This window comes from Chiloscyllium plagiosum, chromosome 26, assembly GCF_004010195.1.
Source record: "Chiloscyllium plagiosum isolate BGI_BamShark_2017 chromosome 26, ASM401019v2, whole genome shotgun sequence".
NCBI classification, from domain to species: Eukaryota; Metazoa; Chordata; class Chondrichthyes; order Orectolobiformes; family Hemiscylliidae; genus Chiloscyllium; species Chiloscyllium plagiosum.
The window spans coordinates 38907879-38935269 of NC_057735.1; the positions used below are offsets into that span (position 1 = coordinate 38907879).

Below are 27391 nucleotides of genomic sequence, written 5' to 3' on the forward strand. Positions count from 1 at the left end.
ATCATAATAACAGTAATAGGAAGTAATTGAAAGGATATGCTTGCAAACTCATCAGTCAAGAAAGAAATCACAGTTAAGATAGGACTGATACTCCATCACCTGATGAAGGAGCGTCGCTCCGAAAGCTAGTGTGCTTCCAATTAAACCTGTTGGACTATAACCTGGTGTTGTGTGATTTTTCACAAAAGTTAGTGTGCCTGCAAAGGATATTGCTGGAAAAGGGGTTGAATCTTCCTTTGTACTAAACACACAATCTTTGCTATTTGCTGTTGATAGTGTTCCTAATGTGTCATACATGTATTTTTGCTTTCTTATTCTTTTGTGCAATAAACTTGGAGGTCTTTTTGTTAAAAGTACATTTACAGTCTCATGTGATTATGTTCATTGACTAAGATTACCAAACTGCAAAAACAAAACTTATGATCTATCAAGCTAGATTTCACTTAGATCTTACTTGTCCATTTGGGATCAGTATAGTATATTTTCCATGTAAAACAAAACATACATTACTTCTACTAAAGCACACATTTCATATTTTGGCGGTATAGGGATCAAACATATCCTCCAATATAATGTGCACATACAAAACAGTTGAAATCCCTTAAAAATCTTAAGGTCCATACAATATGCCTTCCTGCTTTTTGTCAACCTTCAACTTGCTCTTCCACTATGAATTTCATCTTCTAACAAGATTGCAAATGTAAACTCACTGCGTTCCCAAAAAATATATCCATTTATTCTATTTTCCAACTGCTTCTGCGCCAACCTCATGCCACACAGCAGTGAAAACTAGCAAAAAAGGTTCTCAAGAAAGGTCAAATTATGGGTTTCCAAGGTTGATGTCCAAGTCAGGGAACTGGTGCATCCATATTTAGTGCCCACCCACTAATCAAAAAATGAATATTGCTGGCTAATCCTATAAATTGCTCAACAGCAGATTAACAGTGGCATGGCTATGTACAGTACTTTTAAAGTGTCTCAGTTGCAAGTAGATTCAAAACATGCCCTGGGATGATGAAAAAAAAAATTATATTTAAATTGTATCCCTTCCTACTTGGTTGTCAGTACCGTTTTAGTTTTAGAAAATGTGACAATGGAGCCAAACTAGCTAACTCTTAAAACAGGAAATTCAGATTATTACATTATTTGGGGCTACACCTTCATTTTTAGAAAGGGGAGGGGTGACAAAACCAATATGCTGAACATAATGTCTTATTGGAATGGTTTATATGCATTGTTGTTGTTGATACCTGAGAATTCAGCAGGGTATTGCCCAATTAGGCCAGATGTTTCTATTACAGATTTACAGATTACATTACAGTGTGGAAACAGGCCCTTCGGCCCAACAAGTCCACACCGCCCCGCCTAAGCGAACCCACACCATACCCCTACATTTACCCCTTACCTAACACTACGGGCAATTTAGTATTGCCAATTCACCTGACCCTGCACATCTTTGGACTGTGGGAGGAAACCGGAGCCGCCCATTCTTGGCTAAATATTAAGGTTGACATTGAAGTCAGGCCAATTTGATTAAACAGCAGATGGCAAGAGTGTCATGGCTAAAATACTAGCAGTTAGTTTTTCTTTATAGAAAAAGTTACCCAGAAAAGTGGAATTAAACAGCTTTATGTACAGGATATAAAGTCCAGTGAAATCAATGACGTGAGACTACAGTTTATATTTAATTTGTAGACCTGCTGTTAAATTAAGCAGCCTAAAATGATGGACAGGTGGCCACATGATACAAAGTTCACATTCGTTCAGCCTGTCTTCAAAGGAGTTGAAGTCGTACACAAGCGGAAAACTTCCAATGAGTTCAAGACACAAGAGGGCACTAGCCTGACATTCCTTACTCATACAGTGTGGAAGTCTATTTTGCATGGCGGAAATCAAATCCTGGAGTAAGATGCCCTGACAAAAACTGAGCTCAAGGATGGGGGTATGTAGCAGACAACAATTATTATCAGCCAAACTTCCGAAAAAAATCCCAAATTTAATTCTCGGACTTTTTCAGCTCAAACAATGAATGCTACAAAACTGAACACCATCTGAAATATGTTTAAATTATAAAGTAACCAGCACAAGCTTTACTGTAATTCTCTTGACATGCTTTCCATATCAATATCCTGTTTAGATGGCCAAGCATTTTGCCAGAGCAACTGCATCTACTTAATGTTTATGCATGTTTAATGAAACCACATTAACCCACTTCCAGGATACTCCAGAACTTTCATAAAAGTTCTGCATTTTTAAAATAGCTTATTCAAAGCCACAAGCACACAAGGTCCAGAAAGCTGTTTAGACATTTCTAATCTGCATAATCAGAGTTTTAAAAAAAAAAAATTAATAAATTCTGCTTCACAAAGCCAAACAAAATTCATTCGGTCAGTCAGAATACATATGGCAATGTTCAAAGAGACTATGACTATGTTTCTGTCTCGAAACAAGAATTATTTATTCAAAGTGCTTGATAACACAACAGGGGAAAAAAACCCACATCATCTTGGCTTTGAGGGCATCACGAAAAAAAGGATAAAGATAGTTCAACCAGTGATCAAATTCCACTTGTCAGGCGTCACGCAACTTGGAAATAAAAACACAAATTGGATTTACTGCAATGAGAAAAACTGCATCACTTAATTTCCCCAAGTAATAACTGAACTAATCTAAATCAAGCTACTGGATTTCATTTGCACTCACCCCTTGAGCATCTGGAGCCATTCTCTTCCGCTGCTTGGCTGAATTCTCCATGGCCTCACTGAGTGACTGTGCATATTCAATCATCGCTTTCAGCTGGGAGTCAGTAAGAACCCACAGCAAGTCACCCAAAAGGAACATTAGCTTCGAGCCTACCACATTGCAATCTTTCACCTGAATGTAAATCAAAAAAGAAGTAATGTCGATTGTTTAACGCCAGTTTGCAATTCTTTTAATTCCAATTCACCAAAAGAATTTCTTAAAAGCAATTTTAAAAACAGAATTACAGTTTATGAGAAAATTGTTGGTACTTCTTTTCCCCAGCTCAAGGGATTCCCCTTGCAAAATCCACCATGCAAGCAATACTACATTACTGGACTACTATATGCATTGTAGCATTCACACACGTGCATCCAGTTTTATTTGGACTCCCATAACTATCTGAACTACACCTCCTCCCAACCAGTATCCTGCAAAAACTCCATCCCGTTTTCCCAATTCCTCTGTCTTTGTCGCAACTGCTCCGATAAGATTTTCCACTCCCAAGCATCCCAGGTGTCCACCTATTTTAAACAACGTGCTTTTCCTCTCCCCATTTCATCCAGACAGCCGTCCACCGCACCGCCTCCATTCCCCACTCCAATGCTCTTAACCTCGCCCTAATAAAGACTGGGTCCCCCTTATCCTCACTTTCCACCCCATCAGTCTATGTATCAAATGTATCATCCTCAAACACTTCTGTCAACTCCAACTCTACCCCACCACCAAGAACATTTTCCCCTCCCCACCCTTCTCTGCCTTCTGCAAGGACCGTTCCCTTTGCTATGCCTTGGTTTGTGCCATTCTCCCCAATAATCACTCCTTGAACCCTCTTATACCTTCCCCTGCAATTGTGAGAGATGCAGAACCTGCCGAAAAACCACCCCCCTCACCTACACCCAGGGCTCCAAATAGTTCTTCCAGATGGGACAGAGGTTCTTCTGCCTCTCTCCCACCCTACTTTACTGTATCCGGTGCTCGCAATGTGGTCTACTCTACATTGGTGAGACTAAATGTAAACTAAGGGCACATTTCACAGAGCATCTCAGCCGGGCCCATAAGGGCAAGCATGACCTCCCAGTCACCACCCATTTTAATTGCCCCTACCACTCCCTCTCTGACATGTCTATCCCTGGTCTCGTCCATTGCCACACAGTGAAGCAGACCGCAGAAGATGAGGAACAATATCCCTCATCTTCTGCCTGGGCACCCTACAGCCTGGAGGACTCAACATGGAGTTCTCCATTTTCAAATAACATCCCCAACCATTCCACAACTCAATTTCCATCCTGACTGCCTCCTTTCCATCCCTCTGACCAACACCTCCTTCCAGTTGATACTGCCTGGCTCGCTGTGCTCCTCCAGGCTCCTGCTTGTCTACTCAAGTTTTATTCACCCAACATCTTTGTTTGTTGAATTACACAAAATGCTTTCATTTTAAGATTCTCATCTTTGTTTTTAAATTTCTTCTCCAGCCTTGCCATCTGTTACCTCATCCCATCCTCAAAACTTCTGCATATCTCCCATTCTGACCTCTTGAATGTTCCCAGTTTTAATCACTTAACATTGGCCATGCCTTGAACTACGCTAGACTGCAAGACATTGACTTCCATTCCTAAAGTTCTCCACCTCAGGATTCCAAGAAATTTCTTAGATATCCTAATACCTCCTTATGTCACACAATGTTGAGTATTCTTCAAAACTCCTGCTGTAAAGAACCATGGAATGTTTTATTATGTTAATGAGTTTGGATATTTCAACAGTGAATTGGTTTTACTAATACAAAACAAGTGGATATAAGCCAAGTTTAAAGAAATGAAAGACTCAAGCTCTTTTCACTCCATTATCATCAAATTAACATGTTTCATAACCAATCACTGAATTAGTACAGTTAAACTGACAAGCCAGTGGGGGGTCAAATTTTCAGAATTTGAATGCCTTTATATTACAATTCTCCATCTGACAAGAAATATGTACCATAAAGGATGCAGCCAAAATGCAACAGGATATGTACAGAAAATTCGACTGGACTACTGGTCAACGATGTTGCCATAAATAGATGGGTAACTGAAGTGCAAGATGGCACAGAACAAGTCTCCTGCAAAGCTTACTAAACTGCGCAGCTTAGCTGACACACTGTAAATTTCAGAAACTAAGGGAAAACATGGTTTTAAAATGTAATTGGCAAAGTTATAATTCTCTATACATGCTGCCATATTCTCAGTTGAAATTGCACACAAGTACAAAATTTCCTAATAGGTTTACTGAATGCAGTGAAACAGCCCGAATCACAGGTTTGTACGTCATGACATTTACCTTCCTTCCAATTATTAAGTGAGTTGGGTGATGGAAAACAATGAAATAATATCTATAGATTTTATGGCCAGTACAGCATTGGGTTCAAATGCATCCATCTGAAGGTCAAAAAAAATTGAATGATTGTTCACCTTTATTTCTTTGCGCCAGGCAGCAGATACACACAAAACTATGAAATCAATCCCAATGACATGAAGCAGAATGATCATGTGACTGCTTTGTTACTGGACTGGCTCAGTTTAAAAAAAGTAAAAGGTAGTAAAGCAGTGACGGACATTTCAGGAGATATTTCAGAGCTTTCAACAAAGACATACAATACTGACGAAACAACAAAAAACCAGAAAAATGCATCATTGGTGGCTATCAAAATCCAGGATGGAATCAAATGGAAAGAAAAGGAATATAATGATGTGAGAGATCAATGCAAGACCAAAAGATGAGAACATTTTAGGAATTTGCAAAGCATAATTCAGAAAAAAGGGAACCATGGGAATACAAAAAAATACTAGCAAAAATAAAAACCAGTAAAGTTCCTACAAATAAGAGTGACTCGGTCCCTTAGAGAAGGTGACTGGGTAGTTAATAATGGGAAACAAAGAACTAGCAGAATATTTTCCAATCTTCACAGCAGTAGACGCAAAAAGGATAGTACAAAATCAAGTGGCTTAAAGGTGGCAGGAACGTAAAACCATCACCCTCAGAGAAAAGTCAGAGGAACGCCAACACGACTAAAGGCTGACAATTCAGCTGAAATGGATGGGCTGCGTCCTCAAGTCTTAAAGGAAGTGGCTGAAGATATATTAATGCACTGGTTATACCTTCTAAAATTCCCTAGATTATGGAAAGGTCCATAATAGCAAATATATACACCACTAAATATAGCCTAACACGTCATTGCAAAAAAGGTAGAAATCATTGAGATTAATATCAAGACATTTAGACTTTAGAACTTTGAGGAGTTCTTTGTACATGCAACAAACAATGTGGATAAAGAGCAGGTGTTGAACATCTGAATCTCCAGAAGGAGTCAATGTGGACAGATTAAGAGGTGATCTCATTAAAGCATAAGTAGTTCTTATGGAGCTTGACAGAGATGCAGAAAGATGTCCAGCCAGGGAGTGGGGGAAAAGGGTGGTGGTTTGAGAACCAGTGGGCAGACAGTTTCAGATATGGGCAAGCCACTTATGATTGAGATCAGGAATCAGATCTCATTCAGAAGATGGCAAGCCTTCCCTACCGGACAGCACTGTTGAAGCTCAATGATTGTAGCATTGAACACATTTAACCTAAAAATCTGTGGATCTCAAAAAGATCAAGGGATATGGGGATAGCAAGGAAAATGACATTCAGGTAGAAGATCACATGCGATTTAGTTCAATAGCAGAGCAAGTTCAAGCAGCTGAATGGTTTACTCTAAATCTATGATTAACTTATTGGAAGCGAGGACAGGCATGAATGAGTCACTTTCAGAATGTCTAACTAGTGCAGTTCCAGAGATAAATGCCAGGGCCTAAATATATGTGATCCATGTTAATTACTTGGATGAAGGACTGGACTGCACTGTAGCTAAGTTTTTTGACAAACATATATAGTCAACCAACTGGTGAAAAGGATGCAAGAGTCTGAAAAAGGATACAAGGCAAGCTAATTGAGATAGCAAAAGTTCTGCAGATGGAGTATAATATGGGAATGTGAGAAATTGCCACTTTGGTGACATGAATAGAAAAGCAGATCATCCACATGGCGAGAAACTGCAAAATGCTATGGTACAGAGTGTGCTTGGGATCTTTGTACACAAACCCTATTAAGTTTACATACAGACACAGCAAATAATTAGGAAATCAAACAGGATGTTAGCCATAGGGGTGTGAAATGTTAAAGAAAGGAAGTCTTGTTACAGCTGTACAGGATACTGGAAAATGCAGCGTGTACAGTTTTGGTCACAGTAAAAAGGCACACAAGTTGTTACTTTCAGCAAAGATTCACTAAGCTGCAGTTTGGCATGAGGGATCATTTGAATGAAGAAACATTTAGAAAGTGGCAGCTAAATCATTGGGGTTTATAAGGAGGTGATCTTACTGGAGCTCAGAGTTGGGAGGACTTGATAGAGTTGATGCTTGGACAACGTTTCTCTTCATGGGAGGATCAATAAAAAGGGGGTACAGATCCAAAACAGGGGACCTCCCATTTAACACGGAGACAACAGAATTTATTCTCTCAATGTCGCTAACTTTAAGACTTTTCTTCCTCTGTGAGCAGTCAAAGCGAGATTATTGAGAATATTTGATTTACAAGGGATTTAAGGGTAATGAAGATAGGCAGGAAAAGGTAGTTAACACCTCAAATCAGATCTGCTATGGTCTTACAGTCATAGAATCCCTAGTGCTGAAGCAGGCCATTTAACCCATCAAGTCCACACCACCCTTCCAAAGAGAATCCCACCCAGATCCACCTCCACAGTTCTATCCCTGCATTTCCCTTGGCTAATTCATCTCACCCTACACATCCTAAGAGGCAATTTAACATTGCTAATCCACCAAATCTGCAACTGTTTGGACAGAGAGGAAACCTAAGCAGACACAAGAAGAATGTGCAAACTCTACTCAGATTTAAAACCCTGCTCAGCCCAGATAGGGCTTGAACCCACAATCTCTGACTTAGGAGGTCAATGTCTTATCCATTGAGCCACTGGGGAGTGTTGAAGAGAGACCTGGGGGTGCAGGTGCCTAATTCCTGGAAAGTGGAGTTGCAGGTAGACAAGGTAGTGAAAAAAGCATTTGGCATGCTTGCCTTCATTGCTCAGTGCATTGAGTTTAGAAGTTGGGAGGTCATGTCCTGTACAGTTGCAATATTAGTGATGCCACCATTACATACTGCATTCATTTCTGGTCTCATCTTTTTGAATGGCTGAACAGGTGCAATAGATAAAATGATCTAATTTTTTTAAAAATTCATAAGTTCACACAATATGCATGTTTTCCAGCTGCATGCAATCAAAACTTGGAAACCAAAACACCCAAATGCAAAGGCACCTACGCTCTGTAATATTTAATACTACCACTGTTTATTCAAATACCCTTGTTAACTCATGACTATATCTATAAACAGCACAAGGAAAAAAGTACTAAGGTTCTTGTACTGTACATACCCTTCTCTTGAGTACAAGTTTGATTTTCGACTGGTTGGTGATTAGTCTTAGTGGCGTACTGATAATGCTCTGATCGCCTGGGATTGCATCAGCTTCTATACGGAGTGTCTGCCAATTTATTTCCTTAAAAGTCAATACCTGTTAAAAATACAAACAATTCTAATTAGACTCAAAACAAAAAAGGCAAATTCCTAAGCTAACTGCTGTTATTTGGTTTTCATATTTACGAACACAATACAGCCCAGGAAATTGCTCACCAAAACCTGTACATGTATTGACATGACAGGGAAAACAGAATTACATTAAATCAAAGCTCTGATTATATAGGACACAAAAACATTTTGCATACTGGTTCAGAGACTGCACCTTGTAAACATGTTATTTTGTATCTGTCTCCTTTACCAGTACCCAATGATTAGGTGCCATCCAGTCAGAACCAGGGTCAATATTGCATGCGTAACTTTACAGTGTTCAATCTCCATACTTCAAACCAAATTAATAAAACAGACCTACATGGAGTGTTTTTAGAGTTTCTTTTTGAATTGTTTGGTAGCTTACGGCTGCAATTGCAGAATGAAAACATCTGTATCTTGGACACTCCAAATAATACAGACTTCCACCTATTTGAACGCAACGTCTCTCAGAAAGAGTCAGACAACTCAGAGGAACTTCCTGAACAATTTACTGTCATAATACTGAGTATCAACAGTTTCATGATTAGTTTAACAGCAAACTTTGTTCAAATATAAAGCGGAGAACAGGTTTATTATGGGCAAATTATGGTAGGACAAGTTTAGTTTGAGATTATGTTTGGCATGGACTGATTGGACCAAATGATCTGTTTCCATGCTGTATGACTATTATTCTACAAGATCAGAACAAGTTTGGTCTAAGTCCCCAAATCTCAATATACTTACCCACAATACAAGGATTCACCCAAATGTTTCTTTAACTTAAAAATAACAAATCCCAAAACCAACACCCATGTTGCTGGTTCCATGCCAGGGCTAGAGCCAATGTTAGGTTCTTTTGTATGACTGTCTGACAGCCCTGTTTTTTTGGGGTGGGGGGTGGTGAACTGCCTCATGATCAGCGGTGCCATAATATAAACAAAATAACGAAACTATTCTACGATTTTGAAAAAAAGGCAAAGTTCATGCAACTGGTGCAAGCATGGAATCTTACTATTGCAAGGTGGTGCAACTGAATTCCATTCTCCAAGTAAAACTTTTTGACTCCAGTTACTTTTGAAAATCAATTATGAAGTCGTACAACAGGGAAACTGACTACGCGATCCAACTAGTCCATGCCAACCCAAGCTAAAATAGACCCACTTGCCGGCATTTGGCCAATATCCCTCTAAACCTTTTCTATCCATATAACTGTCCATGTGCCTTTTAAATGTCACAGCTGTACCTGCATCTTACACTTCCTCTGACAGTTTACATAAAAACCTGTGTGTGAAAAAGTTGCTCCTCAGGTCCCTTCTAAACCTTTTCCCTCTCACCTTAAAAATACACTGCCTAGTTTGGAACTTACCCACCAGAAAGAAAAAAAGACTCGCTTTTCAGCTTGTGTGCCCCTCATTTTATTAACGCCTAAAGTCACCCCTCAATCTCCTATGTTCCAATGAGAAAAATCCAAGCTTATCCAGCCTCTCCTTATCATTCAAACCTTCCAGTCCCTGCAACGTCCTAGTAAATCTTTTCTGAACCCTCTCCGGTTCATTGCTTCGGAGTCTTACAGAAGATTAAAAGTTTTTGGAGTAGATTTGTAGCTCATGTTGTGGATCAGGTTATAAGTTTGCTCACTAAACTGGTGGATTTGTTCTCAGACATTTTGTTACCATGCTAGCTAACATCATCAGTGAGCCTTTGGCAAAGCATTGGTGTTCTGACCCACTTGCTAGTTATCTGTCTCGGTTTGTTGTGGTAGGTGATATAATTTCATATTCTGTTTCTGAGAAGTTGGTAAATGGGGTCCAGATCTATGTTTGTTAATGGAGTTCCGATTTGAATGCCAGGCCTCTAGGAATTCCCATGTTTTGTTTAGCCTATCCCAGTGTCATCAAGTTATCCCCCCTCCTCAGTCGAAGCAAAACGCTCAGAGACAGTGTAGTTTTACTTCCTTCATCTTTATTCTGGGCCCTGGAGGAGAGACAGAATGATCACACATGTGAACAGGGACGAGTTCTCAGTCTTCTCGCTTGAACAGCAGTTTCTTAATGAATTATATAGTCATTTTAAGGGAGGAGCATCCCAGATAAGGCAACATACATATTAAATTAGGTGACCATTACAATCAGCGAGTGTCAATAGTGAAGATTAAACCATCTACTGTTACACAATGAATGCTCTTAACCTTAACTGGCATCACTAATGAATAAATTTCACCTTGTTAAACTGAACTTACATACTGAATGCTTCCAATATTGGGAAATGGCTCCAGACAATGAATGCTTTTCCACCTTGTTAACCTGTTACCCTTACCTCCAGCACCGGATAACTGCACGTTGTTATCTGATCTGAGTCATGCTCAGCTGAACCTCTTGTTTCACAAAACTCAACTTTAACTCTTTTCCTACCTACTTATACCCAATACACATTCTCACCAGGTTGGATGTACTGTGCCAGTTGAACGTGTGTGTGTATGGCTACCAGTGATAATTGGTCATGTTTTTCGGTGGCTAGTTGGTGCTCATGTATCCTGGTCCCTAGCTTCCTGCCAGTTTGTCCAATGTAATGTTTGTAGTAGCCCTTGCAGGATATTTTGTATATGACTTTTGTTCTGCAGGCTGCCAGTGTGGTGGTAGGTTTGTGGGTTACCATGGTGTCCTGCAAGGACTGTAACAAACATTACATTGGACAAATGGGCAGGAATCTCCCCACCAGGATGCATGAGCACCAACTAGCCACCAAAAAGACGACCAACTATCACTAATATCCATACACACAGACGAAGAGAGACACCAGTTCGACTAGCACAATACATCCATCTGGGACAGGCTTAACAAAGACACCAAAGGGAATTCCAAGAAACCTGGCATTCAAACCAGAACTCCATTAACTAACACATAGATTTGGACTCCATTTACCAATCTTTCAGAAAAAGAACTGAACATGATATCACCTATCACAACAAACCGCGACAGATAACAGGACAGAATACCAAATGTTTCACCAGAAGTTAACGGATGCTACCTAGCATGGGTGACGAAATGTCCGAGAACAAATCCACCAGCTCAGCGAGCAAACATACAACTAGAATATTATAAAGCAGACTGCAATTTGTTTAGCTCATTAGCTTTCTCTGCTCTAAAATCATAGTCACTAATAATATGCAATTGGATTTCCCACAACCGTAAAAGTTTTTGGCCTACTTAAGTGTGGTAATAAGATTAGTTGCCAAATATATGGTTTATAACAAACACACCATTTGAAATGAAAGTCTAAGCCCGGATGTGAACAGAGGCATTAAAATATTATTCAGCTTAGGAAAAAACAAGCTGTACATTATGTTCACTGGTGTCCACTTTGACTCGGCTTCATGATTTTAACAGAGATCCAGTGCTGACAAGGAAGAAAAAAGAACAAGGTACATTTCATGAATTGAGGATTCATAAGAGGCACTTTATTCTCCAGGTATTCACCATCACAGTACAGGTACTAAGCTCAACTGTGTCAATAGCATTGTCGAGAAGTTAATTGTTTCAGAGTAACACAAGCATAGAGAGGACAAAAGACTTTTGTGCTTTTCTAGAACAGCTGCCTTTGCTCTGCAACTGTAATTCAGCTCCCCAATGACAGGAAAAGGAATACATTAAGCATTTCCAAACCATGTCAATTGTACAACTAATCATACACCTGGCAGCTTACCCATCTCTGTTAAATTCTATATTTGAATACCAATATTACAACTTTCATCCATGGTCACGTAACCAAATCACCAGTTATAAATAACTTGGTTCGGAAACGAAAAATGCTCAGCTAAGTATGGCTCATGCATAACCACCTGTTGACAAAACAAAATTTTTTTTACACATTTCTACCAAGAGATTTTCATGCAATGTTTTTAATTTAAAGATGGCAAATCATTCAATTTGTAAAATGCTATTCATTCTACAAATACAACAAATCAGCTAAAAATCGCTCCCATTTTTCTTGCTACTGAAAACACTGCTATTATATGTAACAAGGTTGTACTGGACCACTGTAATGCTTAATCAATGAATTTCCTTAGATATAGATTTTGTCTACTGATAGTAGTTAGTTCATTTATAGGCATAGCAGTGATACAGCAAAACTAAGTGAAGAGCTGGAAAAATTGACTGAATACAATATTACCTCCCCTCGCTCTGGATCTGTAATTCTTGTGAATCGGAGATCACTCTGCTGCCACTTCGGATTCACACTGTAGCCTTGGAGTTGCCACAGTTCAAAGGAAGTATTGAAAGCTTTTGCTTCAATTTTAACTATAATGGAATTCACCACAATAGACATTCCTTCCACCACCTTTTCTGCAAAGCCATACTCACTGGAGACAAACAATAAGTAGGTTAGCATCATAAACTGAATGCTGCAGCTCAAATCAATTCAGGAACTTAGACTGTATAAACATATACAAATGAATTGAGAATAATGATATGCATCACAGCGTGAATGCACAGACACATCTTCACACGTGAAAAACAATGTGAAGGTATGTAAAAGTGCAACTTAGACACAATCTTATGAGTCTTGTCAAAGATTACTGTTTACTTACCTTTTTAAAAACAAAGTGAAACAAAATTCTTGAAAGAAAGATTAATAAACACTATTGTTTAGATGACAAAGTTTGGGAAGTAAATGCAAATAGAATGGAAAGAAAACAGCAAACATCACAGAGAAAGGAAGAGAAATATAAAATGCTGGAAATACTCAGTAGGACTCAAGGTATCTGTGGAGAGGGTGTCAGAATTAGCATTTCAGGTTGATGACTCTTTGCAATAATTATTTTGATAAAGAATCTTTAATTTGAAACATGAACTCCGCACAACATTCTTGCAAGTCTTCTTCAGACTTCACCGTATGCTACATTCCAACTATGGTCAAACCAATGTTTTAAAAAAGTTCCAACAGAACCATCTAATGCTTCCTCAACTCAATTAATCAAGCAGGTTACTCATAATGCCTTAACCACCTTATCTATCCATTGAGTTACCTTCCTGCATCTGAAGGCATAAACTCCAAGATCTGTCCTTCCCCAGTTCTCAGTGACCAAAGAACACACCCGTGAATTAAACACACTGATCAGAACTTTGGATCCAGTCCTTCAGAGTTCCCTACGCGCCCTCATCCCACGTACTTCTTGTGTAGGCGACTTCTACTGCCTTCCAAAGGTACACAAAGCCAACACACCAGGACGTCCCATCGTGTCAGGCAATGGGACCCTATGTGAGAATCTCTCCGGCTACGTGGAAGGCATCTTGAAACCTATTGTACAGGGGATCGCCTGATTCTGTCACAACACTACGGATTTCTTACAGAAATTCAGCACCCACGGACCAGTCGAACCGGGAACATTCCTCATCACAATGGACTTTTCCACACTCTACACCAGCTTCCCCCCACAATGATGGCATTGCGGCAACAGCCTCAGGTACTCTACACCAACTGCCAAACACTATCCTACAACTCATCCGCTTTATCCTTGATCACAACGTCTTCACCTTTGACAACCAGTTCTTCATCCAGACACACGGAACAGCCATGGGGACCAAATTTGCACCCCAATTTGCACCCCAATATACAAACATTTTTATGCACATGTTCGAAAAAGACTTCTTCCCTATGCAGGATCTCCAACCAACATTGTACACCAGGTACATTGACGACATTTAGGTGAATTGGCCATGCTAAATTGCCCGTAGTGTTAGGTAAGGGGTAAATGTAGGGGTATGGGTGGGTTGCGCTTCGGCGGGGCGGTGTGGACTTGTTGGGCCGAAGGGCCTGTTTCCAAACTAAGTAATCTAATCTAATCTAAAAAAAACTACACAGTGACATCAAGTTTCATCCCACCAAACTCACCATGGACTACTCTCGACTATCTCATTCTTGGACACATGCATCTCCATCAAGGATGGACACCTCAGCACCACACTCTACCTCACAATGCTACACTTCTCCAGCTTCCACCCAAAACATATTAAAACAGCCATCCCCTATGGACAAGCCCTATATCGCATACACCGGATCTGCTCAGATGAGGAGGAACGTGACGGACACCTGGAAGTACTGAGGGATGCCCTCACAAGAATGGAGTACAATGCCCAACTTATCGACTGCTAGTTCCGACGTGCCACAGCAAGGAACCGTAATGACCTCCTCAGGAGACAGACACATGCTGCAAGCGACAGGGTACCCTTTGTTGTTCAGTATTTCTCAGGAGCTGAAAAATTACACCATGTTTTTCGTGACCTGCAACACATTATCAATGAGGATGAGCACCTCACCAAGACTTTCCCCACACCTCCACTACTTGCCTTTAAACAACTACCAAACCGCAAACAGATAATTGTTCGTAGCAAGCTGCCCGGCTCTCAGGACAACTCCATACAACCCTGTCATGGTAGGCGCTGCAAGACGTGTCAGAGTGTGGACATAGATACCACCATTACATGTGGGGACACCTCTCACCATGTACGTGGCAGGTACTCATGTGACTCAGCCAATGTTGTCTATCTTATACGTTGCAGGTAAGGATGCCCGGAGGCATGGTACATTGGGGAAACCGAGCAAAGGCTACAGCAACGGATGAATGGTCACTGCACAACAATCAACAGACAGGAGGGTTCCCTCCCAGTTGGGGAACACTTCAGTGGTCCAGGACATTCGACCTCGAACCTTTGGGTGACCATCCTCCAAGGCGGACTTTGGGACAGGCAGCAGCGAAAAGTGGCCAAGCAGAGGCTGATAGCTAAGTTCGGTACCTAAAGGGAGGACCTCAACCGGGACCTTGGGTTCATGTCACATTACAGGTGACCACCATTGTGCGCGCATGCACGCGCACACACATGCACTCCTATGCACACACACACACACATACAGACACACACATGCACCCCCTCACAGACTTAAGACACTCTGCACTCACTATATATACACACACACACACACACACACACACACTTTCTCACAGTCAACCCCCAACCCAGACAGACAGACACACGCACACAGACAGTCAAAGACTCACATGCACACATATTTTGTGGGGTGAATTTGTACTTGCAGGGTTACATTGTATTTTGCTAAAAAACTGCATGCATTCATGTAGAACTCCATTATCTCACTTTTTAAATTAGAATCAATCTAAACATCATGGCATAGACAGAGAACACAGGGGGCTAACACCTTCAACTTATTCTGGATTAGTAGTGCTGGAAGAGCACAGCAGTTCAGGCAGCATCCAAGGAGCAGCGAAATCGACTTTTTGGGCAAAAGCCCTTACCTTCAACATATTGTCTAGCTATCACCATTGTTAACAGCTAACCCAAGAATGCAACTTTTTAAAAAAAGGTTTTGGTGATTTACACATGAAAAGAGGGAAATTATCACGGTATTCTAACAGATGAAAGGCTTAACAGACAATCAATTTTTCAATGCATAATTTCAGTTACATCACACTAAATTTTTGCTATAAATTCTGTGTTAGGATTGAGCCCTCCATTACCACCTGATGAAGGAGCAATGCTCCGAAAGCTGGTGTGCTTCCAATTAAACCTGTTGGACTATAACCTGGTGTTGTGAGATTTTTAACTTTGTACACCCCAGTCCAACACCAGCATCTCCAAATCATCACTTTTCCCCAATTGTCTGATTTCTTTCAGCTCTCGATTGAACACAATTACACCAACTACCTGCAAAGTCCATTTATAACTTCCTGCAATTATATCTTTATTCATTATAATCATATTTCTTGCACCATCTGCAAGCTTCTTAATCATACCCTTACATTCAAATTCAAACCACTGACAGTACTGAAACCAAAGGGACTAAGTATTGAGCTCTTTGGAATTTCACTGAAAACAATCTTCCATTTGCAAGATCCACCCATTGATCATCAACCTTGCTTCCTCCCTTGAAACCAATTTGCTACTTGGTTTGGAGCCAGCAAGTTTTTAAAATTGTGACCAGTTGGTCATGTGGGACTTTATTAAATGTACTGCTGAAATCCAAATAGATGACATCACATGTATGATTAGAAAAGCTGAAAATTTTGATGCAACAATCGAAACGATTTTGAAAAACATCATTACACAAGCCAGAATATTCCAAGCACGCACATACTTTGAATTAAAACCAAGCAACATTTCAATAAAGGGAAATTCACAGTGTAAAAAGCCTTGGGAGTAAGAAAAAGTGGGAAAATCAGTTGGCAAAGTATGCAAACAATCAAGTAATCGAAGTTAAATCAAATCACGTGTAAGATTTTGAGGTTTGTTTTAATTTGAAGTCCAGAATCAAATACCATTATAAATCAAACTGCAGCAGCCAAAGTTTACGAATCATGAATAGTTACAAGATCCATTTCAGGTACAATTGTAAATTTCACAAACACAAGTACAAACAAGTAATATTTAAAAAAAAAGGAGTAGTTTATCTAGTTGATGCACTATGGGACAACTGGATACAACGTTGGTTGACCGGGCATGTGTTTATGGTTGTCTTCTGTTGACTGAAGTTCTTGTCTTTGGTCTTCCTTTTTTGCACACTGAGCAGTGAAGCATCATTTACTAACCCTTACATACCTCCACACACAGTCAAAGGCATCCTGAGCTCTCAAACAGTGTATGCCCAAATCCTAATGGCTTTCTTCACATGCAACAGTCATCTTGCTACCATTACTCTCTCCCATTTTCAGGTTCGTTCTTGGACATGCCAGACACAGATCATCCCTTTTAACAACAGCTTGCCTCTAACTTTTCACATCTTTACTGACAATGAATCCACGGTAGTGTCTGCTGAGGAATATACAATGACTCCCCCCAAAGATTCAATGTCGTCCTAAATGATCTGAGTGGTATATCATCATATGCTTTAATTAAACGAGCCATTTGCCAATACAGGACTTCACCATGACTCTGAAGTCCAAGACAAGTCAACTGAAAATAAGAGGACGAGCTGATGCAGCATAAAAATCTACACAAACTGTATAAAAATAGTGCATAGAAATAATGAGTATATTAAAATTGAAGTATACATGAAATGCATCATGCTTGTATCAATATATCTACAAAGGCCAAAACAAACAGAACCACATAACTGACCACAGATATAGATATATACACACATACACACAGCGCCAGAGAGCCGGGTTCAATTCCTGCCTCGGGCAACTGTGTGTGGAGTTTGCACATTCTCCCCGTGTCCCCATGGTTTTCCTCCAGGTACTCCGGTTTCCTCCCACAATCCAAAAATGTGCAGGTTAGGTGAATTGGCCATGCTAAATTGCCCGTAGTGTTAGGTGAAGGGGTAAATGTAAGGGAATGGGTCTGGGTGGATTGCGCTTCGGCGGGTCGGTGTGGACTTGTTGGGCCATAGGGCCTGTTTCCACACTGAGTAATCTAATCTAATCATATCATATATCCAAATGTCTGTTGTTACATAGTTTATGCTACAATCCAAACAGTTTTAAAACATAAATAATGTTCTCAGGAAATGTTTTTTGCCTCAGAGCAATTCCACATTTGTCAGCCTAAATTTCCATTAGCTTGAGCCACAAAAAAAAACAAAGTTGTAAACTTTTGACCTTACTTTTCTTACTGTTACATGGATAATCTTTCTTACAGATGCATCTAATCACAATTAAACTAAAAAGTGAAAACGGCTTAATCCATTCAAAACTATAAATTGTTGAAGAATAACTCAAACCAACGCTTGTGCAGTGGGAGAATTTCAGAAATGATTGACTAGAATGTGTCTTTCATATTCTCACCAAGGCCAAGAATACTTGACAGCAAATTAGTTACTTTTGGACTGTTTCATACACCATCTGAGCCAGGATGATAGCTCATATATGCAGAGCAAGATTCTGCAAATCAAAACAGGCCAGTTTGGTTTTGGAGTTGATGGAGAGTGAAACGGATAAAATGTGTTATTTCAAAAGCGCACTGGGATCTCCTACATGTAATCAAACAAATACATCCTGCATCACAAAACAGCACACCTCTAAAGCACACACTACAAAATCAACACCAAATCCATATCATTACACACTCAAATCCAAATGTGGAGTTTGTACAAACAGCAACCATTGCTCAGTAGGAAGCACACACTGCATCACAAAGTCGGGGTTCAAGTGTCACTAGGGTTGCAGCACAAAAATCAAAGCAGTCTCTCACAGTGGAGCTCTGAGGGGGGATTGTACTGTCTAAAGTGACAGCTTTCAGATGTGCTAAACCCATGACCCATCTGCCCTGGGAAATTATCGCCCAAAATAATCATAAATTGCAGGAAATAATCAGTGGTCTGGTAGCATCTTTGAAGAGTGAAACATTAATACCAAGTCAAATAGGTTTCTTCCAGAATTTCCAGTTAAGAGTTGCCAATCAAACTGCTCTACCCACCTCAAAAGAAACAATGTGGTCACTCCGATATTGTTGCTGCAGCTATTCGCTGAACCCATATTCAGTGCGATTCTTACAGTATGACAGTAATTACACTTCATTGGTTACTAAGGATTGAGATGTCCTGTGGTCATGAATAGTGATGCATGAATGCAGGAGTTATTTTTAAGAATCCAGAATCCCCGATTTAAATAAAACTAAAAAGGATTGAGACCTTTGACCATAACGAATGGTGGTGCTGGCTTGAAGGGCCGAATGGCCTACTCCTGCACCTATTGTCAATACCTCAGTATTACCAAAAGATGATGCATCACATTGTTAAGAAGTCGAAAGCACGTATGTTCACTTTAAAATAGGAAGCATTTTCTGCATTTTGAAGTAAACTTAACATGTAGGCTCAGCTGGCTGATTTGAGAAACTGGGAGACGAGTTGTTCCAAAATGGATACATGTAGCAAATGGCTGTTAATTGGATACCTGAGTTTTGATTGCTGTTTTGACAACCATTCAAATTTAACCAATTGTTTAAATTATGCCCAGGATACCAGAAGCCAATGGAATTTGAATGTTTAAATACCTAGAAACCAACCAAATAATAAGAATTTAATGTATCATGGGGTATATATGAACCCAGCATTTTGAAAATTAGAGGGAGAACAACTGCCTTCGATCAGCGATAGAACTAATTGCCCATCTAACATCTTGCTCTTAAAGAAATTAGAAAACACTATCAGAAGTACCTTTTCACATAAAACATACTCCCAGTAAAACAAAAGATGACGACGACCCAGGAAGATCAGCAGCTAAAAGATTAAAGACAGCAGAAAAGACAGACGGTGTGGTCTTGAGATTAAGTTAATGTAATGTTTAATAAGTGTGCTATTGGAATAACATTTTTTTTTAAAATAGAGTTTGGGTCAGATAGTAAGCAATTAAGAAAAGGGGGCTTAGATTTGTGAATAGGTTTTGTCTAATGTTCACTATTAGATTTAGGAAGATAAATTGTAATTTTTCTTTAAATAGTGTTGGTTAGGAGTTCTGTCACTCACATTAACCGGTTACGAAGCGAGGTGAGCTTTTCTGGGCATTTGGTTTTAATTAACACAGGGGTTCAACTTCTATGTTGTAACAACATATAGACAGGGTGGTTAAAAAGGCATTTGGCACCCTATTCATTGCTTACTCTTTTGAGTCTAGGAGTTGCAAAGTCATGTTGAGGTTGTACAGGACATTGATGAGGCCTCTTCAGGAATACTATGAGCGGTTCTGGTCACCAGTTATAGAGAGAATATCAAGTTGGACAGGGTTTAGAACATAGTTACCAGGATGTTGCTAGGTATGGAATGTTTGAGTTAAAGAAAGGCTTGATAGGCCGGGAATTTTTTCACGAGAGCATAGGAAGTTGAGAATCCACCTTATAGAAGTTTATAAAATAATGAGTATATATAGTTAATGGTAGGTGACTTTTCCCTAGGATGGGGGCTTTCAAGACTAGGAAGCACATTTTTAATGTGACAGGAGAGAGATTTAAAGATGACATGGGGGAAATTTTTTTAAATTGTAATTTTCTTTAAATAGCGGAAGTTAAAGTTCTGTCACTCACATTTTAAACAAATTATGAAACGGGGTGAGCTTTTTGGGTGTTTGGTTTCAATTAACAATTTTACACAGAGGGTGGTTCACGTGTGGAATGAATTTCCAGAGGAAGTGGTGGATGTTTGTACAATTACATTTAAAAGACATTTAGATAAGTACCCAAATAGGAAAGATATATGTCGGGATACAGGTCAGGACAGGCAGATGGGTCTAGTTTAGTTTGGGATTGTGTTTGTATGCACTGGTTGGACTGAAAGTTCTGTTTCCATGCAATATGACTATACCAGAGAGTTGCATAAAAAAATTTGCATCAGAACCTAACGACCATAACTTCAATAGCTTCAAGTTAACAAGAAACTTCCATTAGATAGATAAAATGGTTAAGACAGCATTGGCATACTTGCCTTCATTAGCCAAGGCACAGAGTTTAAGAGCAGGGAGGCTTGCTGGAACAGCATTAAAAAAAATTAGTTAGGCCACAGCTAGAGTATTGTGCACAGTTCTGCAAGCCACAACCTCAGAGGGATGTGATTGCACGGGAGAGGATGCAGAGGTGTCTAACCAGTATGTTGCCTGGGCTGGAGAGTTTTAATTATAGAGAGAGATTGGATGGACTGGGGTTGTTTGCCTTGGAACAGAAGAGACTGAAAGGGGAACACGATTGAGAAGTATTAAATCACAAGGGGCACAGATAGGGTACACCAAAAGATCTTTTCCCCTTGGTGGAGAGATCAGTGACAAGGGGGCATGGATTTAAGGTTTTAAAGACAAGAGGGTTGGAGATGTGAGGAAATTTCTTTTTCACCCAGAAAGGGCTGGGAATCTGGAACTCACTGTCTGCAGAGATAGAAGAGGCAGAAATCTTCATAACACTTGGAAAGTATTTATATGCTTATTTGGAATTCCAAGGTGCACAAGACTATGGTCCAAATGCTGGAAAATGGGAGGATAGTTACATGCTCATCTTAGATCAGCACATACTTTATAGGCTGAATGGCATTTTTCTGTGCTTTAGATTTCTAGGACTATGATTCAGGTGTACTGAGAAGAGTATGATCTTCTTATTTAAGAAAAGACATTGTTTCATTCGAGGCAGTTCAGAAAAGGTTCACCAGGATGACCCCTGGTATGGAGAGACTGTCTTATGAGCAAGGACTAAACATGTTGGGAATCTACTCACTGGAGCTTAGAAGAACGAGAGATGATCATTGAGCAAGTGGGCTTTTTGATGGGCTTGACAGGGCAAATTCTCAGAGGATATTTCCCCTCATGGAGAGTCTCAGAATTAAGGGTTGCCAATTTAAGACTGAGATGAGGTGGGATTTCTTAGAATAAAAGAACAAAAACACAAAAAAATACAGCAGAGGAACAGGCCCTTTGGCCTTCCAAGCCTGTACCGACACATTTAGCCCTTCCATACTAAAACTGCCTTCACTTATAGGATCCATAACCCTCCAATTCCCTTCCTATTCATGTATTCGTCCGGTGCTGCTTGAATACTGCTTGTGTCTGCTTCCACCACCACCTCTGGCAGCATGTTCCAGACACACATTGCGACAAATTTGCCTCGCACATCTCTTTTAAACTTCCACCCCAACTCCCACACAACTTGAACATGTGCCCCCTAGTAATTGATCCCTCCACCCTAGCAGAAAGCCTCACACTTTCATCTCTATCCATACTATTACCATTTTATAAACTTTTATCTGGACACCCCTCAACCTCTTATGTTTCAATGAAAACAAACCCAGTCTTTCCAACCTTTCTTCATAGCTAAAATCTCACATGCCAGGCAACATGCTGGTAAACTTTTTCTGTACCCTCTCCAAAGCATCCGCATCCTTCTGGTAGTGCAGTGACCAGAACTGTATGCAAACATGTGGCCTAACTGAAGTTCTACAAAGCTGCAGCAAAACTTGTCTATCCTTATACTCGATGCCCCTTCCGATGGAGGCATGCATGCCGTGGGCATTTTCTTTTTTTAAAACTACACTATCTACCTGCACTGCCACTTTCAGTGATCTGTGGATCTGAACACACAGATCCCTCTCCATAAATCAATACTCCTAAAAGGTTTCTGCTATTCTCTGTATAATCTCCTCCTCGATTTGACCTTCCAAAATGCATCATCTAACATCTGTCCAGATTAAATTCCATCTGCCATTTTTCTACACATGCCTCAAATGGATCTATCTCCTTCTGTATCCTTTGACAATCCTCCTCACTATTCACGACTCCACCAATCTTTGCATCACCTGCAAACTTACTAATTAGACAAGCCAAGATTTCCTCCAAATCATTTGTGTAAACTGCGAACAGCAAAAGGTCCAGTACTGATCCGTTTGGAACATCACTTGTCACAACCTCCATTCCAAAAAGCATCCTTCCACCACTACCCTCTGTCTCCTATGACTAAGCCAGTTCTGTATCTATCTTGCCAGCTCACCCCCTGATACCAAATGACTAAGCCTTTTGTCCCAGTCTGCCCTGAGAGACCTTGTCAAAGACTTTATCAAAGTCCATGTAGACAATATCAAGCGCTTTTTCCTCAATCACCTTTATCATCTCCTCAAAAAACTCAAACAAGTTAGTGAGGTACGATCTCCTCCACACAAAACCATGCTGTCTACCTTGTTTCTAAAAGGTGTATAGACCTTGTCCGAGAGAGTCTTTTCCAATAATTTTCCTACCACCAATGTGAAGCTCAGAGGCCTATAATTTCCTGTATTTTCCCTGGTACCTTTCTTAAACAATGGGACAATATTGGTTATTCTCCAGTACTCTGGGAGCTCACCTGTGGCCAAAGAAGATGGAAAGATGCCTGTCAATGCTCCAGCAATTTCTTTGAGTTTCTTGAAATTTCTTGCCACAGAGCTGTGGGGGTACAGTCCTGGTGTATATTTAAGGCCGAGATAACTGGATTCTTGCTCAGTAGGGGAAATCAAGGGTTAGTGAGGAAAGGGTAGAAAAGCAGACATGAAAAATATTGAATCAGCCATGATCTTATTGAATGATAAAGGAGGCTCAAGGGACTGAATGGCCTACTCCAGTTCCTGTTTCTTATGGTCTTATGGATTTACTGCCTCCACCTCTGTACCATTTTTAGGACTGTTAACTTCAGTCCTAACATCTCATCCTCTCTTAAATCTGGCAGCATAGGAACACCTTTTCCTTCACTTCCTCGCATCCAAATCACTTGGCTTGATTCAATTTCAAACCAACTTAACTGGATAAATTTGCTGGTGCTTCTCCCTCACCTCCCTTTAGACATGAAGGCCCTACTGTCACCAACACAGTAATTCCACTTAAGGGCATCATTTTTCATCCAGCTGCACCTTAATTTTTAAGACTGGAAACTGAAAGTAATTTACATGTTCATTACAGTGCAACCACAGTTTGTAGCAACTGAGCTTGAAGCAATTTGAATGAAAAATAAGTGATTCAGCTAGGAATTAAATGCACCAAAACCTTTTAAAATATGCCATTAACAATTACGAACAGTTGACTAACATATCCTTTACACTTCCAATCATGAAAGATAGTAAAACTCAGCAGATGTTAAAACAAGTGCCTTCTCTACATTGTAAAAAAAAAAAATCACATCATAAGTCTGAGAATCACTAATGTACATGATTGTTTTTGATACTGGGGTTGCCTCCATCATTCACGTTGCTACTAGTTCACAAGTCATAAGTGAAAGGTCAGGTACAACAATTGCAATATAGGTTGACAATCCTTTATCCGAAATCCAAAAATTTTTCCTCAACTTTTTTTTTGTCAATAACCACGTTGTTTGGCGTGCAAACAGTTAACTCAACTCCATACCCACTCAACCCACATCACTCAGGCGTGACGTAACAGTGTGGCTCAGCACTGGCAGGCATCAATTTTGTCTCAGTGTTTGTAGTAATCACAGGTGCGCCTGCTGTTTGTTTTTTAATTTTACAAAGCAAATGTCATTTAATCCTTCATCCAAAAAATTCCAAAATCCGAAAGACAGCTGATCGCGAGGGTTTCGGACAAAGGATTGTCTACCTGTATTTTGTTCTCATGAGATTCTGAAGTATGGAGGATCTCAACATGGTGATTACCTAAAACACTTGCCCTACATAGAGATTTGTCTACCATAATCATTGGTTTTTAAAAAATAAACAGGTAGCAGTGGTGTTTCTAAAGGGACATTGTGTAAATGTAAGGTTTTGAACTCAAATATTTGTTGTATAATAAGAACAGAGAAAAGTAACAGAAACTGACTAGATTGAAAGGACTAATGACTGAAATTATTGCAATGACAGAAAAAAACCCAAAGGAGGTCAAATGATTGAAACTGAAACTAGTTATAAAAGGTGAGGAAGGAAATAGTAAACTTATCAATTTAAAAGATATTTTAAACTCATCTACATTAACACAGGATTGAGAGAGTGGAGTGGAAACAGACTCACCCACTTCTTCCCTTTCACGTTGGTGTATAATGTATCAAATTAAGTCAAAAGATCATTAAGGAGCATCTCGAGACCAAGAGCTCTTGTGTACAGTTTCAAACCTTCAATAGAAGGCACGTTTCTGGAGACAAGTGATTTCTGATAACAATTTTATTTCCAAAAGAATTCAAGGTTAGTTTGCTGAAACAGATCATTTCTAGGCTTAAATTATGCTTTAATGTACATATGCATAGATTTGTTGTAATTTTAAGACTGCCTGACAAATATGGAGCGCGATGCTTGCCAACAGAAAGAAAACATATCAAAGTGAGCAGGCAACATGTTCTTTAGATTAGATTAGATTAGATTAGATTACTTACAGTGTGGAAACAGGCCCTTCGGCCCAACAAGTCCACACCGCCCCGCCGAAGCGCAACCCACCCATACCCCTACATTTACCCCTTACCTAACACTACGGGCAATTTAGCATGGCCAATTCACCTGAACCTGCACATCTTTGGACTGTGGGAGGAAACCAGAGCACCCGGAGGAAACCCACGCAGACACGGGGAGAACGTGCAAACTCCACACAGTCAGTCGTCTGAGGCGGGAATTGAACCCGGGTCTCAGGCGCTGTGAGGCAGCAGTGCTAACCACTGTGCCACCGTGCCGCCCACTGGACAGGTCGTGGTGAGAAAGCAGGGAGACTGCAAAAGGACTTGGTCACACTAGGAGAATAGGTGAATTGGTAGATTGAATTCAATGTGCAAAAGTGTGAGGTTATGCACTTCGGTACATAACTATTTTCTAAATCGGCAAAGGCATCAGATATCCGAAGCACAAAGGGACTTGGGAGTAGTGGTTCAAGAGTTCTTTTAGGTTTACATGCAGACTCAGGTGGCAGGAATGCAAATGCAGTGTTAGCATTCACATTGCCAGGGATAGAATACAAGAGCAGAGATGTACTGCTCTTGTAAGTCAGAAATGTAAGTCAGACCACATTTGGAATATCATGAGCAGTGTACAAGGGTGAACGTGCTGGTGTTGGAGGGGGTCAAAAGGTTTACAAGAATGATCCCTGAGACAAAGGGCTTGTCATATGAAGAGCGGATGAGTACTCTAGATCTGTACTCAATGGACTTTGGAAGGATTTGGCTGGGGGGGGGGGGGGGGGGTTCAGTTGGTTAAGACTTACAGGATGCTAAGAGGGCTGGATAGAGTGGACATGCAGAAGATGTTTCCACTAGGAGAGACTAAGACCCGAGGGCACAGCCTCAAAGTGAAGGGACGATCCTTTAGAATTGTGATGAGGAGGAATTTCTTCAGCCAAGAGGTAGAGGCCTGTGGAATGTATTATTGCAATAAGGTTGTGGAGGCCAAGTCATTGGGTGCACTTAAGACAGAGATAGCTAGGTTCTTGATTATTAAGGGGATTGACGGTTATGGGGAGAAAGTAGGAGAATGAGATTCAGAAACATATCAGCCATTAATGAATAGCAGAGTGAACTCAATAAGCTGAACGGTCTAATTCTGTATCAATAACTTATGGTCTCATGGAGAAGATTCAGTTTATGACCAGTATTTTAAATTTATTAAGGGCAACAATTGGGCATGAAAGCAGAACCAGCTGAAGTGAGCTGGAGTACGAGGTTTGGCAACACAATAATTCAAGAAACAACATCAGACTTTAGGAGGTATTTCAATCGAGATACACCAAGTATATTCCTACCAAAGAAAAATTCGAAGTGGAGGATCTAATTATCCTTCGTTAAATAAAAAGTTAAGCAAAGATCAAATTCAAGGAAAAAGTATAAAATTGCACAAAGTGAGTGGCAAATTTCATGACACCCTTCATATTTAACTGTGACAATACTATAGCTTTAAGAGGTGTATTGTATCCTGAATCTTTTTGAAGCAAAGTTTTGAGACAAAAAGATGCCGAATCTTTCTTCCAAGACAAGAAAGTAAAACAGCTCGAGGGGTGCTGGGATTTTGTCATATAAAAATTAAAACAATAGAAGCAGCACGAATGGGTTGAATCAGGCTTCCACAGAACTGTTTTAGTTTAATTTTCAGTCGCTGGGGAAGCGGTCATACATCTCTCTCTCTCTGCCAGAATTTTTTCTTAGCAAACTGAAGAAACATTGTATGTGAGACAATCTATTTCACTGAATTTGCCTTTGCCAAGGGTGTACATACAGAACGTTACTACATTGGAACTGCCAGTGTTTCGTAGTTAAATAATCTATTATTCTGTTAAGTTTTCCAATAGAGTTAAAGTTAGACCAATTCTGCTTTCTTTTGTTTGTATTTTAATTGTAGGTTAAGAATTTTTTTAAAAAGTGTTTTGTTTGAAGCCAATTGTCTAACCAACTAACTTACATCTGGAACACAGTGCCTTATATTTGCCTGTAAATACGATAAGAGTTAAGATCTAGGCCATCCCCTTGATAAATTTTCAGGGAGTTTGGTCTGATCTGTAAAATTAGCCAGGAAATGACAAAGTCACACCAGGAGAAAGAAATTAGACACTGATGGGGAACAACCAAGAAGTTTAAAAATTGAATGC

The 27391-nt window shown here is 40.0% G+C and overlaps 1 protein-coding gene across 5 annotated transcripts in view; it reads right to left on the reverse strand.

The window, feature by feature from the left end:
• The window catches only part of uhrf1bp1 (UHRF1 binding protein 1), a 119684-nt gene that overhangs the window by 52387 nt on the left and 39906 nt on the right, over positions 1-27391 (reverse strand). For all 5 annotated transcript variants that reach the window (XM_043716923.1, XM_043716921.1, XM_043716922.1 and 2 more), the window contains exons 5-7: positions 12547-12736; positions 8204-8341; positions 2704-2874 (exon numbers count right to left, since the gene is read on the reverse strand). In XM_043716923.1, the coding sequence (XP_043572858.1) occupies positions 2704-2874; positions 8204-8341; positions 12547-12736 (499 nt within the window). The remainder of the gene's footprint in view (positions 1-2703; positions 2875-8203; positions 8342-12546; positions 12737-27391) is intronic.